The sequence below is a fragment of the Aulostomus chinensis genome, chromosome 13, assembly GCF_037954235.1.
Source record: "Aulostomus chinensis isolate RoL2024-O1b breed Wild chromosome 13, RoL_Achi_v1.0, whole genome shotgun sequence".
Classification (NCBI taxonomy): domain Eukaryota; kingdom Metazoa; phylum Chordata; class Actinopteri; order Syngnathiformes; family Aulostomidae; genus Aulostomus; species Aulostomus chinensis.
This window is the reverse complement of record NC_141332.1, coordinates 27,899,192-27,912,130: the sequence shown is the minus strand read 5'-3', so window position 1 is coordinate 27,912,130 and position 12,939 is coordinate 27,899,192. Positions and strand designations below refer to the sequence as shown.

General features: G+C 49.1%; 1 protein-coding gene across 3 annotated transcripts in view; it reads left to right on the top strand.

The window, feature by feature from the left end:
• The first annotated feature begins 161 nt into the window (after positions 1-161).
• The window catches only part of ccdc69 (coiled-coil domain containing 69), a 27,942-nt gene continuing 15,164 nt past the window's right edge, over positions 162-12,939 (top strand). The window contains exons 1-5 of one of the 3 annotated variants that reach the window (XM_086222385.1): positions 162-207; positions 1,226-1,296; positions 1,389-1,470; positions 1,616-1,783; positions 10,568-10,631. In XM_086222385.1, coding sequence (XP_086078511.1) covers positions 175-207; positions 1,226-1,296; positions 1,389-1,470; positions 1,616-1,783; positions 10,568-10,631 — 418 coding nt within the window. In that variant the 5' untranslated portion in view covers positions 162-174. Of the gene's footprint in view, positions 208-1,225; positions 1,297-1,388; positions 1,471-1,615; positions 1,784-5,211; positions 5,592-10,567; positions 10,632-12,939 lie in introns of those variants that run through there. The other 2 variants (XM_086222387.1, XM_086222386.1) reach the window with 2 other exon arrangements.

Sequence of the window (12,939 nt, the reverse complement as noted above, 5' to 3'; positions counted from 1 at the left end):
CTTCATTCTTCAGATTCTGGTTACCGTGGTGACATCTCAGACATCAACATGTCTATGATCTTCATTAAACGCCAGCAGCAGAACTAAAACTGCAGTTGTCAACTCTCTAGACTCTAGAGGATCTCTGCTCCCCTGGCGGTTCTGGTTCTGGCTTCGGTTCTGCTCCAATCTCTGATGGACGGAACCCAGATTCACTTCTGGTCCCTGGTAAGAAAAAAACCTCAAACATTTTCAAGTTCAACCTCAGTGATGAAGGAATAGTTTCACGACAAACAAGGTGGAGAATCAAAGATGGCCACTCTGTAGTCCAGCTACAGGGCATTGTAGTTCCACGAGGAAGACACAGGCTCAGTGAGTGGTGCTGAATTCTCTCGGTACCGCTGCCATCTCCTCCTGCCCACCTTTCACTCGACCCTGTGACCTTTGCCATGGGATATGGAGGTTGAAAGGCCAGCAGGAGGAGAGAGGAGGGCCCAATCAAACACAGCCTGTGACCTTCCTCACAGGCACCAGGCTGCGTCCCAATGGCCAAGCAGGTCTGATGGCAGGTCTCAGAGCAGGTCGGAGGCTGTCCCAAACCACAACTGGCGCGAGTAGCGACCTACTTCTCAACCTAAATTCCAGCCTAAACACGCCCACATTGTAGGTTGGTTCAGGTGCATCCTACGGAGCAACCTATGGCCCACAATGCACCACGGACTCCTTCTTCGTCCCCTAAAAACTTGTGGACCCGCAAGCAGGCGTGAAAGTGGCTTAAAAGTTTTGCCGGAACTGTACGCACTTTGGCGTGCGTAAAAAAACAAAACTGCATGCCCAAAGGGCGCGCCGCCAACCAAGTTTTATGGTCTTTAATCAGTTTTGGGTGATTTTTTTATTCCAGTTTTCAAGTTTCTGTTCCCCACACAGTACAACACCCATTGCCACGCCCTTCCCGCGCTACCCCTGGAAATGCTGTGGAAAAGCAGTGGCCACGGGGCTAACAGCATCAGGCTAGCAGGTGGGGCTTTCGTTGGTTGCCACTTGGCAATTCGGACGCAGCCATGGTTTCCATTGTCTGACCCTTGACCTCGTCACACTGGCTCCTCCTCTCCAGACTGGAGAAATGGCACCACCTGCTGTTTAATTGTCAGAAGTTGCCTTGATCTCAGTGGTCAGCTGCTGCTGTGACACCAGAGTTTCCAGGAGTCCAGGACGTAGACTAACCAGGTTCTTCCTCTGTCTTCAGAACCAACTGCTCCGAGTACTTCCCCATGTTCCTCGCCACGCTCTGGATGTCAGGACTCTTCTTCAGCCAAGGTGACTTCACCATCATCATCATTGTCACCATCATCTTTAGTCACAGCAGAATTACAATGTGTGTGTGTGTGTGTCTGTCTGTGTGTGTGCAGGCCTGTCTTCCCTCTGCGGTCTTCTCTACCTGCTCGGACGCCTCTTCTACTTCCATGGATACTCGCAGTCGGCCCAGCGACGGTAGGTGGCGCTGCTTCCCTCATCAGACTCTTGAGCTGAAGCTGCTCGTGTTGATCCAGGTTTCAGCCTGGCGTGAATCGGATCTTTCACTGAAGGAGATCAGGAACGTGATGATGCGCTGACAGGAGAAACGTGTGTGTTTCAGTTTGGCGCCGCTCTACTTCTGCGCGCAGGTTCTTTGGATTCTGATTGGTCTCTCATCGTTCGGAGTCTGTCTCTCGTTCTGCCGGGTTTACCTGAACCTGAACCTGCTGCGGTGGCTTGGCTCCGCCCTTTGACCTCTGACCTGGTCCGACCTGAGTTGAGCTGCCCTGTAAGTTTCTCCTCACTGAGGGTTTGGCATCACACGCACGTCCTCCTGTTCTGCTTGATCCGAGCCGTTGCCGCTTCAACATCCATCAGAGGAACGTGGTGGAAGTCTCCGGTCATTACCAGAACGGTTCTACTGAGAAATATTTGGAACTGCCTAGTTTAACTTGTACTGGAGTAATATTACACTACTGTGCTGCGACTGCTACCATACACCAGTGCAGATGTTCACATCTGTTTGTTCTTGTTGGTAAATCTGTTGACTATGGTTTGTTCTGGTCTCATGTTCTGGTCTCATGTTCTAGTCCCATGTTCTGGTTCCTGCTGGTGACGCTTCAGTCCTGGTGGAGGTGAAACCCTGTTCTGTGTGTTGTGTCGGGCTCACATTTGGCCCCTGGACCAGCGAGAATCCAACAACCATGGAAAAAGATTTTAAATGTCAAAGGAACATATTTGGTTCTTCCTTTGTTCAAACTACATCCTCCTCACAGGTGGAGGTGAAGGATGTCCTACAAGACACCTGAGAAAAATACTATAATATGAACAAACACCAGCAACATTTTACTGTGAACTTGAGGGCATGATCTGAACACACACACACACACACACACACACACACACACACACACCAGCTGGTATGGAATGTGAATGTGATTATTTTTAGCGTGTGTGTGACAGACAGAGAAGCAGCAGTTGTTTTCACTATCAGAAGAACGTTCCATCCAAAAGCAGCTGCTTCACTTCCTGTCACCTACGGTGATGTCATCCAACAGGCCCCGCCCCGATGAGAACCTCAGGAGTCACGGTTCTTGTGCTTGGCAGAGGTGTTGCGTCCTCCAAAGGTTTCTTGGTGATGGTGCGGCCCAGAGGCTGAAACTACAGAACATTCCTACTTCCTGGTTGATCATGTGATAGGGACAAGAACGAGGAACCAGTTTCATCATTAGTTGGTCCCTGAAATGTTCCTGCATGACACAGCAGCTCCTGCTAACATTCAGAAACACATGGAGGCCGTAAAACCTTCTTAACCTTCCCAGCTAAAAACGTGCCCCTTACATAAGAGACATGGAGACATTCTGGGAACGTGGCGTTCTAGTGGGAACATCATATGGTAGCGATGTTCGAAACAGACCTCATTCCACAAACATTTCCTGAACACGCTGCCGCTGTCCATCTGGTCTTGTAAAATCCTTTTGTTCCTTGAGAGGCAACAGTAAGTCAAGCTAGGGAAGTTAGCATTTCCTTGTTTGCTATAATAGAAGTGTCTGGTGACATGCTGCCCCCTGCTGGGTGGAGTGTGCAACATGAGGCGCCAGCTCGTTCCTGTCACACACAAACTTTACCTTCATGGTTTTTAGCTGAGAAGCGTGAGACAGAAACTTGCAACAGAAGTGACTGAGCCTCTGAGCTGGTGAGGAGCTCGATGCTGATTGGCTAATCCTCAGCAACTGATCGGCCTCAGAGTGCACGTGCAGCTCTTAATCTGATCAGATTTACTATGACAGCTGCGGAACAGCAAGGACGCCGTTGGTCCGGGTGTTGCTGAGCATGCTGGGAAGTGCAGCTAATTAGTCTTCCTAGTTCAGCTAGCATGTTAGCATGTGAGGCATGAACCAGTAAGAGATTTGAGTGTCACTGCAAGTCTATTTTCCTGCATTCTGTTGAGGAAAAGACAAGATGTTCTGATCTCATGTTCTAAGTTGTCATCAAAAGGAACTCGTTATGATTAATAATGAATAATGGAAGACATCTGCATTGAGCCGGTCATCCTGAATGTTCCCTGAACGTCCCCCTACTGTTTAAGGAACGCAACATTCCCATGAATGTACCAGTTGTAGGGGAACATTTTCTTTAGGACCCCAAATTCCTCTTTGCTGCAATGGGACCATAAAACGGTCAAGTGGAAAGTTTTGCTGAGGTCATGAAGGGTTCAGCATGTTTGTTTCCTCCTGTGTGGATCACGTCATCGTTCTCCGGTTCTGCCTGAAACCCAGCAGGTGTTTCCATTGGCACAAAACGGCCCACTATCTCGCCAGACAGGAAGCGTCTCGATAACCACATGGTTGAGACGAAGCGGTGAAGGACACGAGGACGCCAGAACGCAGGCCAGTTCTGTGAGACTCATGATGATTTTAAACAATAAAACACTCAGACGTGGGAAATCCTTCTGGTTATCTGATTGGCAGGTCGAGTTCAGGCGGGTATTGACCGCTCACTCTCATTCTCACTCGCAGCAGAACACCGCCAATGCTCGGTCCAGGAAGTGAGCGCTGCCAATGAGGGGGAAAGAGGCGGGACGAGTTCTGCGGTTGGGCATCATTGGTTGGGCTATGGGAGCTGGTAGCATCTTGGTTGACTAACTAGCTGTCCTGCTAATGCTAGCTAGCTAATGCTGAGGTGCGATGGCTTCTGCTAGCCTCCTCCTTCCAACTGCGTGAGCCGCTGCCACTACGAAGAACAGAGAGGGTCAAAGTTCAACTCACACAGGAAGTGACTGTACTGAGTCAATACGAACGGTCTTCATGACGAATACAGAACATCGAGCTGTTTATCTGCCATGTGACCAGCAGCACCTCTCAGGTCACACTCAGGTGAGTCAGACTGAAATCTGACTTCAGCTCAACTGCAGAAGAAGACGGGTGATAACAGAGTAACTTCAAGTTACAGAAGTAATCAAAGTACAGTTTGGAGGGTGGCGTTCTCAAGGTGTTCGCTCCACAGACTCACGGCAGAATTTTAGCTTTGGTCTCAGGTCATCGCACAATGGGACAGAACCTCAAAATTCAACCCTGCTGAGGGTCTTCCTGTATTCACTGGTGAAACTGGTGAAACTGGTTGAAGATCAAACACCGGACGAGTTCTGATGACCTGCAGCATCTCAGGGGTTGTGAGGATGTTTGGGCTGTAAAAGAACATCATAGAATAGAATAAAATAGAAAATAATATAATTAACATGTCATATAGGTATATAATATAATATGAAACATATAATCCTAATTTAATAATATACAGTATCATGTATATATAATATAATAATATAAAATGGAGGCTGTAAGACAAAGCACAACAACCGCGTGGTTTCTTAACTTGTGTATAAAATCACATCGCGCAGCATCAAAGATCAACAAACTTCTTTGGTTACGAAGGTGTGACTTCCTGCTCAGCTTCTCTCGACTTTACGGTAACAGTTTAAATTAGACAATGGAGCCTCTACTGCGCAAGTCACAGTCTGAAACCATGCTGCCTTCATGAACAATGGGAAATAATGTGATTCCCATAGGTGTGAACGCTGATTTATCTGTGAATTTTATGGTTAAGAAGCGTGTTTTGCGTGCCACGTGTCTCTCGTGACGTCATCGATTTCTCTGGGATTCTGAAATAACGTTTGATGACGTACATTATGACGTTTTTCTGTGGCGTTACGGACCTAGTTAGAGGTTGGGTTCGGGCCCTGCAGGCCCTGAGACTTGAGCCCAGAAAATGAAAGTGCTTAAAACTGTTGAATGAGGGAATTAAGCGAATCATCGGAAGAGGAGGTGACGACAAGAATAAACGCTGGTAGGAACAATCAAACACTGGAGCCTCGTCCGTTACCTCTTAATCAGTGTGAACTCGGGGTTTCCGCGGCGCCCCTGAACGCAACAGTGTGAAAAGCCGAGCGGTGAGTTCACGGGAGTTCTCACGGACAGTTTGAAAGTTGCCAGCGGCGGCGTGGAGACGCGGGACCTACGAGGAGCCGAGCACCGCGGAGGGAGAGCGGCTTCCCAGCGACAGCAGACCGGGGACGAGGCATGGGCTGCGGCCAGAGTAAGGTGAGACCCCCGGGCAGGTGCCGCGCCGAGCCCCGGTAGCAGCGGAAAGTTTCCCGGGGAAGATGTGTTGCCCAGCCGGTGGCGGCTGTCCGGCCCCCACACTCCCAGCGTGCTGGGGCCGGAGCGACCCCCCCCCCCCCCCCCCCCCGACACCGACACCGACACACCCGGAACACTCACCCCTAAACATGAACCCGCAGGTACGCGGTAGGTTCGGTTAGGAACTCTGTAAAACTCCTGAATCGGCATCCGTTTCTACTCCCGGTCGAGCTGGAGGCTCGGAGCCGGCACCCCCGCTGATGCGGGACTGGAAGTAGCAGCCAAACCTCCGTCGTCTGGTTCCGTCCGTTCCTAACAGTTCCTGCTGGTTTTAACGGAATTTTCCGTCGTTTCGTGTTTGGAACTCCATCAGTTACGGAACTGAACTGCAACTTCCTGTCACGTCTCTGACCCCGCTGAGACCCGGTTCATGGTCCGGTCTTCATGCTCCCAGAGGTCTCGGTTGTCTGGCGAGTTCAGGCTCGGTTCCGGGTTTGTGCTGAAGTTCCTTTTCAGCTTTTTTTTTCATCCAAAACTTTTGAGTTTGGCTCACTTTTCTTCACATCTGAAGCTGATGAGGTGAGGAAGCCAATGATGTAAAAAATAAACCAACTTGGACGTCAATGAATAACCTTTTGTCTGGAAGACCATCAGAGACCCCATAGGGTCCCCCGACCCCACTTTGAGAACCGCTGACCTAAAATATTTCTACCCTTCAGTTGTGTTTTAATCTTTATACCCGAATAAGCGCTGGTTAATCTCATAAGTTCTTGGTCTATCAGGACTTTGTCCAGTTCAGGGGGGACTTGGACGACCTGTCCTCTTGCTGGAGTCTCTCACCAGGGATTAGGGTTCCCAAACGCTGGCCTGAGGGTCTTTTTACTGACTGGATGCCGTTTATGTTCCAACATGTCTGAGAAACTTTGATTTAATCCAACAGATCAACTGGTGATCCGGGAGAAGGGCGGTCGGGTCTGTTGGCAGGTTTGTGGACTCGGAGGTCTTGATTCGTTCCAACTGAGCGGCGGCCTGCTGTCAGACGGATCCTCCTGTTCTGATGACAGAACCAAACTCGACCAGAGTCGGTTACGTAACCTGAAAGCCGAGTAAATCTTTGATTAGCTCAGAATAGAAGCAGCTGAGAGCAGCTCGCCAGCACATGCCAGTGTTACTGGTTTAATGGACCCCCCCCAGTATGACATCATCTGGTTCTCCTGCTGGATGGTTGGGCTCACGTGAAGAAACAAATGGAGGTGATGAGGTGTTTTTGTAGTCCAACAGGAAGCGGTCACGTCAGACGAGGTGTGTTTGTAGTCCAACAGGAAGTGGTCACGTCAGATGAGGTGTTTTTGTAGTCCAACAGGAAGCGGTCACGTCAGATGAAGTGCGTTTGTAGTCCAACAGGAAGTGGTCACGTCAGTGATGAGGTGTTTTTGTAGTCCAACAGGAAGCGGTCACGTCAGATGAGGTGTGTTTGTAGTCCAACAGGAAGTGATCGTGCCAGGGATGAGGTGTGTTTGTAGTCCAACAGGAAGCGGTCACGTCAGACGAGGTGTGTTTGTAGTCCAACAGGAAGTGGTCACGTCAGATGAGGTGTTTTTATAGTCCAACAGGAAGCGGTCACGTCAGGGATGAGGTGTTTTTGTAGTCCAACAGGAAGCGGTCACGTCAGATGAAGTGCGTTTGTAGTCCAACAGGAAGTGGTCACGTCAGTGATGAGGTGTTTTTGTAGTCCAACAGGAAGCGGTCACGTCAGACGAGGTGTGTTTGTAGTCCAACAGGAAGTGGTCACGTCAGACGAGGTGTGTTTGTAGTCCAACAGGAAGTGATCGTGCCAGGGATGAGGTGTGCTTGTAGTCCAACAGGAAGCGGTCACGTCAGGGATGAGGTGTGTTTGTAGTCCAACAGGAAGCGGTCACGTCAGGGATGAGGTGTGTTTGTAGTCCAACAGGAAGCGGTCACGTCAGGGATGAGGTGTGTTTATAGTCCAACAGGAAGTGGTCACGTCAGGGATGAGGTGTGTTTGTAGTCCAACAGGAAGCGGTCACGTCAGGGATGAGGTGTGCTTGTAGTCCAACAGGAAGCGGTCACGTCAGGGATGAGGTGTGTTTGTAGTCCAACAGGAAGTGGTCACGTCAGGGATGAGGTGTGTTTGTAGTCCAACAGGAAGTGGTCGCGTCAGATGAGGTGTGTGTTGTAGGGAACCAGACGTTCTACCAGGAGAACTTCTTCAGGGTTCCCTGGTCGGGGCATTGGAATTCTGAGCCAAGCAGACGTCACCTGATGCTCGTTGAGACAGTTTAGGAAAACAACAGTTTTATTTTAGTAACTTTTCCCTGTGGTTCAATCCAGAACCGGTTCCAGAGCCCCGGTCCGTCTGGCCATGGGTCCAGAGATGTTCCTTGGTTCCAAACTGAGCAGAAAAAACATTTCTCCATTTTTCGTTTCAGGAGTCTTGAGGCTGTTGATGTTCACGGCAACTTCATGTGACTTCTGTGATTATTTGCGTTGCCGTGGCGATGAGAACATCACACTGCTGCGCTCAGTCACCCTGTGCGGTTGTTGTTTGTGTCTCATGACCTTCTTCAGGGCCACGCCCCTCAGGTTGAGAAGATCTGTCCTGCGGGTTGTTGAGCTGCTGCGTCAGTAACTTTAGCTGAGACATAGACACGTGAAGATGTCACGTCTCCTGGAGTTGACGGAGGATCAATCAGTTTATTGATTTGTTGGGATCAGCAGCGTCACGCTGGTGGTTCAGTCGTCGTGAAAGTAAATGCTCCATTTTGTGTTCCATTCATCGTGGAAGTTAGTAGAAGTTAGTAGTAGTAGTTAGTAGAACGATCCTACACACACGGAGCAGGTCAAAGGTCAAAGGCCTGAGCCTGATGTCGCTTTGTGTGTTGCGCTGGTTTGACTGATCAGCTGATTGTTCTGCACCATCGTCATTGGTTGCATGTTGTGAGAAGCGTTTTGTTGGTCTGCTGTTGGCAAGTGAAGGTTGGCGTCTGAATCCTCGTCTGCAGTTGAACGTGAGACATTTGGCGAGTTTGAGGACGTGAACTTGCGTGGCCTCCTGACACGTACGTGAGACCGCCAGACGCTGCGTCTGTTCCCGCCGACCCTGAGGCCTGAAGCCCAGCAGCTGTTTGGACGGCGACGGAAATCATCACCACGTCAACACCAGACTTTCGAGTTGAGGCGGGAAAACGAGTCGTAACTTGACCGCCCGCCAACCGTTGTTCCAGCAGCTGGACCTGAAATCGCCACTGGCGGCCCAGGGACCAGGCCCTCGACTGGGGGCCGTCCTTCTCTGCTTTTTGTCTGAAAATGAAGCAGAGCCTCGTTCAGGTGTTGAAAAGTCTTTGATCTTTCTGCTGTCATGTTCTGTTTGTTAGTCATGGTAACACGCGAGTTCTGGTTCGGGCTGGGCTCCGAGGACGGGGGCGTCACGTACTGTCCTACAGAGACGAATGTGGCGCTTGTTCTTCTTTGGGACCCCAGAATGCAGCAGGAGCCACAACTCAAGTTCTCATAGCAAGAAAGTGGTACGAGTGTTCTCGCGAGTTCTGTTCTGCAGTAAAAGGGTTTGTGGATCCCTGCTCACACGCCTGGATTCAGGACTGGTTTAACTGGAAGTCTGTGGCTGACGTTAGCATCGGTCTCCGTTAGCTTCAAGCTAAATCCAGTAGCTGCTGCTGCACCAGGAGTCGTGAAGGAGGGATGCAGGAGGGAGGACATGCTGGCGACAGCGGAGCTCCTGTTAGTGAGTACCTGACAGGTAAAACACACCTTTGGGTGAATGATGACTGAAAGTCAACTCTGGAACTGTTACTGGCCGCCGTGGGAACCAGCCCCACCCCCAAAAGCTCTCTGGGGCCGGCGGCGTGGTGAGCAGGTGTTCCGTACCGACTGCTGTGTCTGGTGCGAAGATAACCAACGATCCTTTAGCAGAACCAGGTGTCACGCTCCCTCCACGCTCCCAGTGTAACACCATTCAGAGCCGGTTCCAGTCACATGGTCCCACGTGGTCGGACTGGCTTCCTCTAAATGATCCGCTCAGCGAGGAACATCAGGAGCGGCCGGGACCAGCACCTCCTGTTTGTTGGTCTTTTTGGGTCATGTGACACCATGGGGCGGTTCTGTAGCTGTAGAAAGATGGCGAGTTTCTAACTCAGGTTCCACCCCATTAAGTGATGATGAAATGTGTTTGTCAGGAGAACTCGCAGAGACGCCACACAGCTCGGCGCCATCACCGCCTCAACCAGACAACCAATGGCTCCTCAGCCCCTCCCCTCAAGGGTTAAGTCAACCAATGACACGTTCTGAATTAATTCTCCCAAAAAAACGAAAACTGAGATTTCAGTTCAGGCTGGTTTGTCTTTAAGGTGAAGAACAGGAAGTGGCGTGATGACACGCCGCCGCCTCCAGACGGTTTGGAGATTTATGATTCTGTTCATGTTTAAATTAAGTTGTCAGCAGTTTGAGGGCTGAGTTTAGGAGTGTTTATAGTGTGTGTGTGTGTGTGTGTGTGTGTGTTGATGTTCTTAGTTGTTGACTCTCTTCTTCAGATGAAGTGAATCAAACCCTGGGAGGTAGAAGAGTCCAGGGGTTGTGTTCTACTGACTAAAACTGCGGTTCTAAACTACAGGGAAACGCGTCTGTCGATTCAGTCCTTCGGCGGACGGAGAACCTTTCATCAGTTTGTTCTAGACTGAAAACAGGAGAACCGTCACTTATTCAAAGGAGGATTTCATGTCCTCACAAGTCACTCAATGTAGATGAGACCTGTTCCTCAGAGTCAACCCACAGCGCTGTGACATCATTTATGTTTCTGAGGTCACATGTTCAGATTTGTTCCTTAACCTGCAGAGCTGAACGCCGTTCTGATCTGTTGGCTTCCTCACTGAGACGTTCCCTCTCTTCCTGTCGTTTATCAGAAGAAAAGCAAAGGAAAGAAGGGTGAGAAGACGTGGAAAGACGCCAGCCGGCAAGATGGAGGAGGTTTGTGTGTGTGTTTGTGTGTGTGTGTGTGTGTGTGTGTGTGTGTGTGTGTGTGTGTGTGTGAGAGAGAGAGATATCAGTGAATGTCCTCACTCACACAGATTTACCAACATGTCTGACTGAAATTCTTTCACTTCCTTTTTTCTCTCAGCGAGAATCAGTCCAGGGTGACACACACACACTCACACACTCTCTCACACACACACACTCACATACACACACTCACACATACACACACTCACATACACACACACTCACACACACACACTCGCATACACACACTCATACACGCACACTCTCACACACATTCACATACACACTCACATACACACACACACACACTTACAAACATACACACTCATATACACACACTCACACACACTCACACAAGCACACTCACACACACACTCATACACACTCACACACGCACTCTCTCACACACGCACTCTCTCACACACACACACACTCACACACACACTCACATACACACACACACTCACATACACACACACACTCACATACACACTCATACACGCACACTCACACACATTCGCATACACACACTCACATACACACACTTACAAACATACACACTCATATACACACACTCACACAAGCACACACACACTCACATACACACACACTCATACACACTCTCACACACACTCATACACACTCACATAGTCACATACACACATACTCACACACACACTCACACTCACGTACACACACTCACACACACTGACATACACACTCACATACACACACTCACATACACTCACACACTCTCTCACACACAGACATACACATACACACACTCACATACACACACTCATACACGCACACTCACACACACTCACACACGCACACTCTCTCACACATTCACATACACACACATTCACATACACACACACTCACATACACACACTCACACACACACTCATACGCACTCACATACACACTCACACACACTCATACACACTCACATACTCACACACAGACATACACACACACACTCACATACACACACTCACACACGCACACTCACACACACTCACATACACACTCACACACGCACACTGTCTCACACACACTCACACACACTCACATACTCACATACACACACTCTCACTCACACTCACATACTCACACACACTCACATACACACTCACACTCACATACACACTCACATACACACTCACACACACTCACACACACACTCACTCACACACTCATACACACTCATATACTCACACATACTCACTCACACACACACACACACAATCACACTCACTCACATACTCACATACTCACTCACACACACTCACATACACAATCACACTCACACACTCTCACACACACACACACACACACTCACATACTCACTCACACACACTCACTCACACATCCGCACACACACACACACTCATACACACTCACATACACACACTCACATCCACACTCACACACACACTCACATACTCACACACACACTCACACACACTCACTCACACATCCACACACACACACTCACATACACACACACTCATACACACTCACATACACACTCACACACACTCACATACACACTCACTCACACATCCGCACACACACACTCACATACACACTCTCACACTCACTCTCACACACACACACACACTCACATACACAATCACACTCTCACACACTCACATACACAATCACACTCTCACACACACACACACACTCACATACACTCTCACACACTCACATACACAATCACACTCTCACACACACACACACACACACTCACATACACACACTCACATACACAATCACACTCTCACACACTCACATACACAATCACACTCACACACACAATCACACTCACATACACAATCACACTCACACATACAATCACACTCTCACACACTCACATACACAATCACACTCTCACACACTAACACACACAATCACACTCACACACACAATCACACTCTCACACAATCACACTCACACACTCACATACACAGTCACACTCTCACACACTCACATACACAATCACACTCACATACACAATCACACTCATACACAATCACACTCACATACACAATCACACTCATACACAATCACACTCATACACAATCACACTCATACACAATCACACTCATACACAATCACACTCACATACACAATCACACTCACTAACATACACAATCACACTCACATACACAATCACACTTACATACACAATCACACTCACTAACATACACAATCACACTCACATACACATACACACACTCACATACACACTCACATACACAATCAC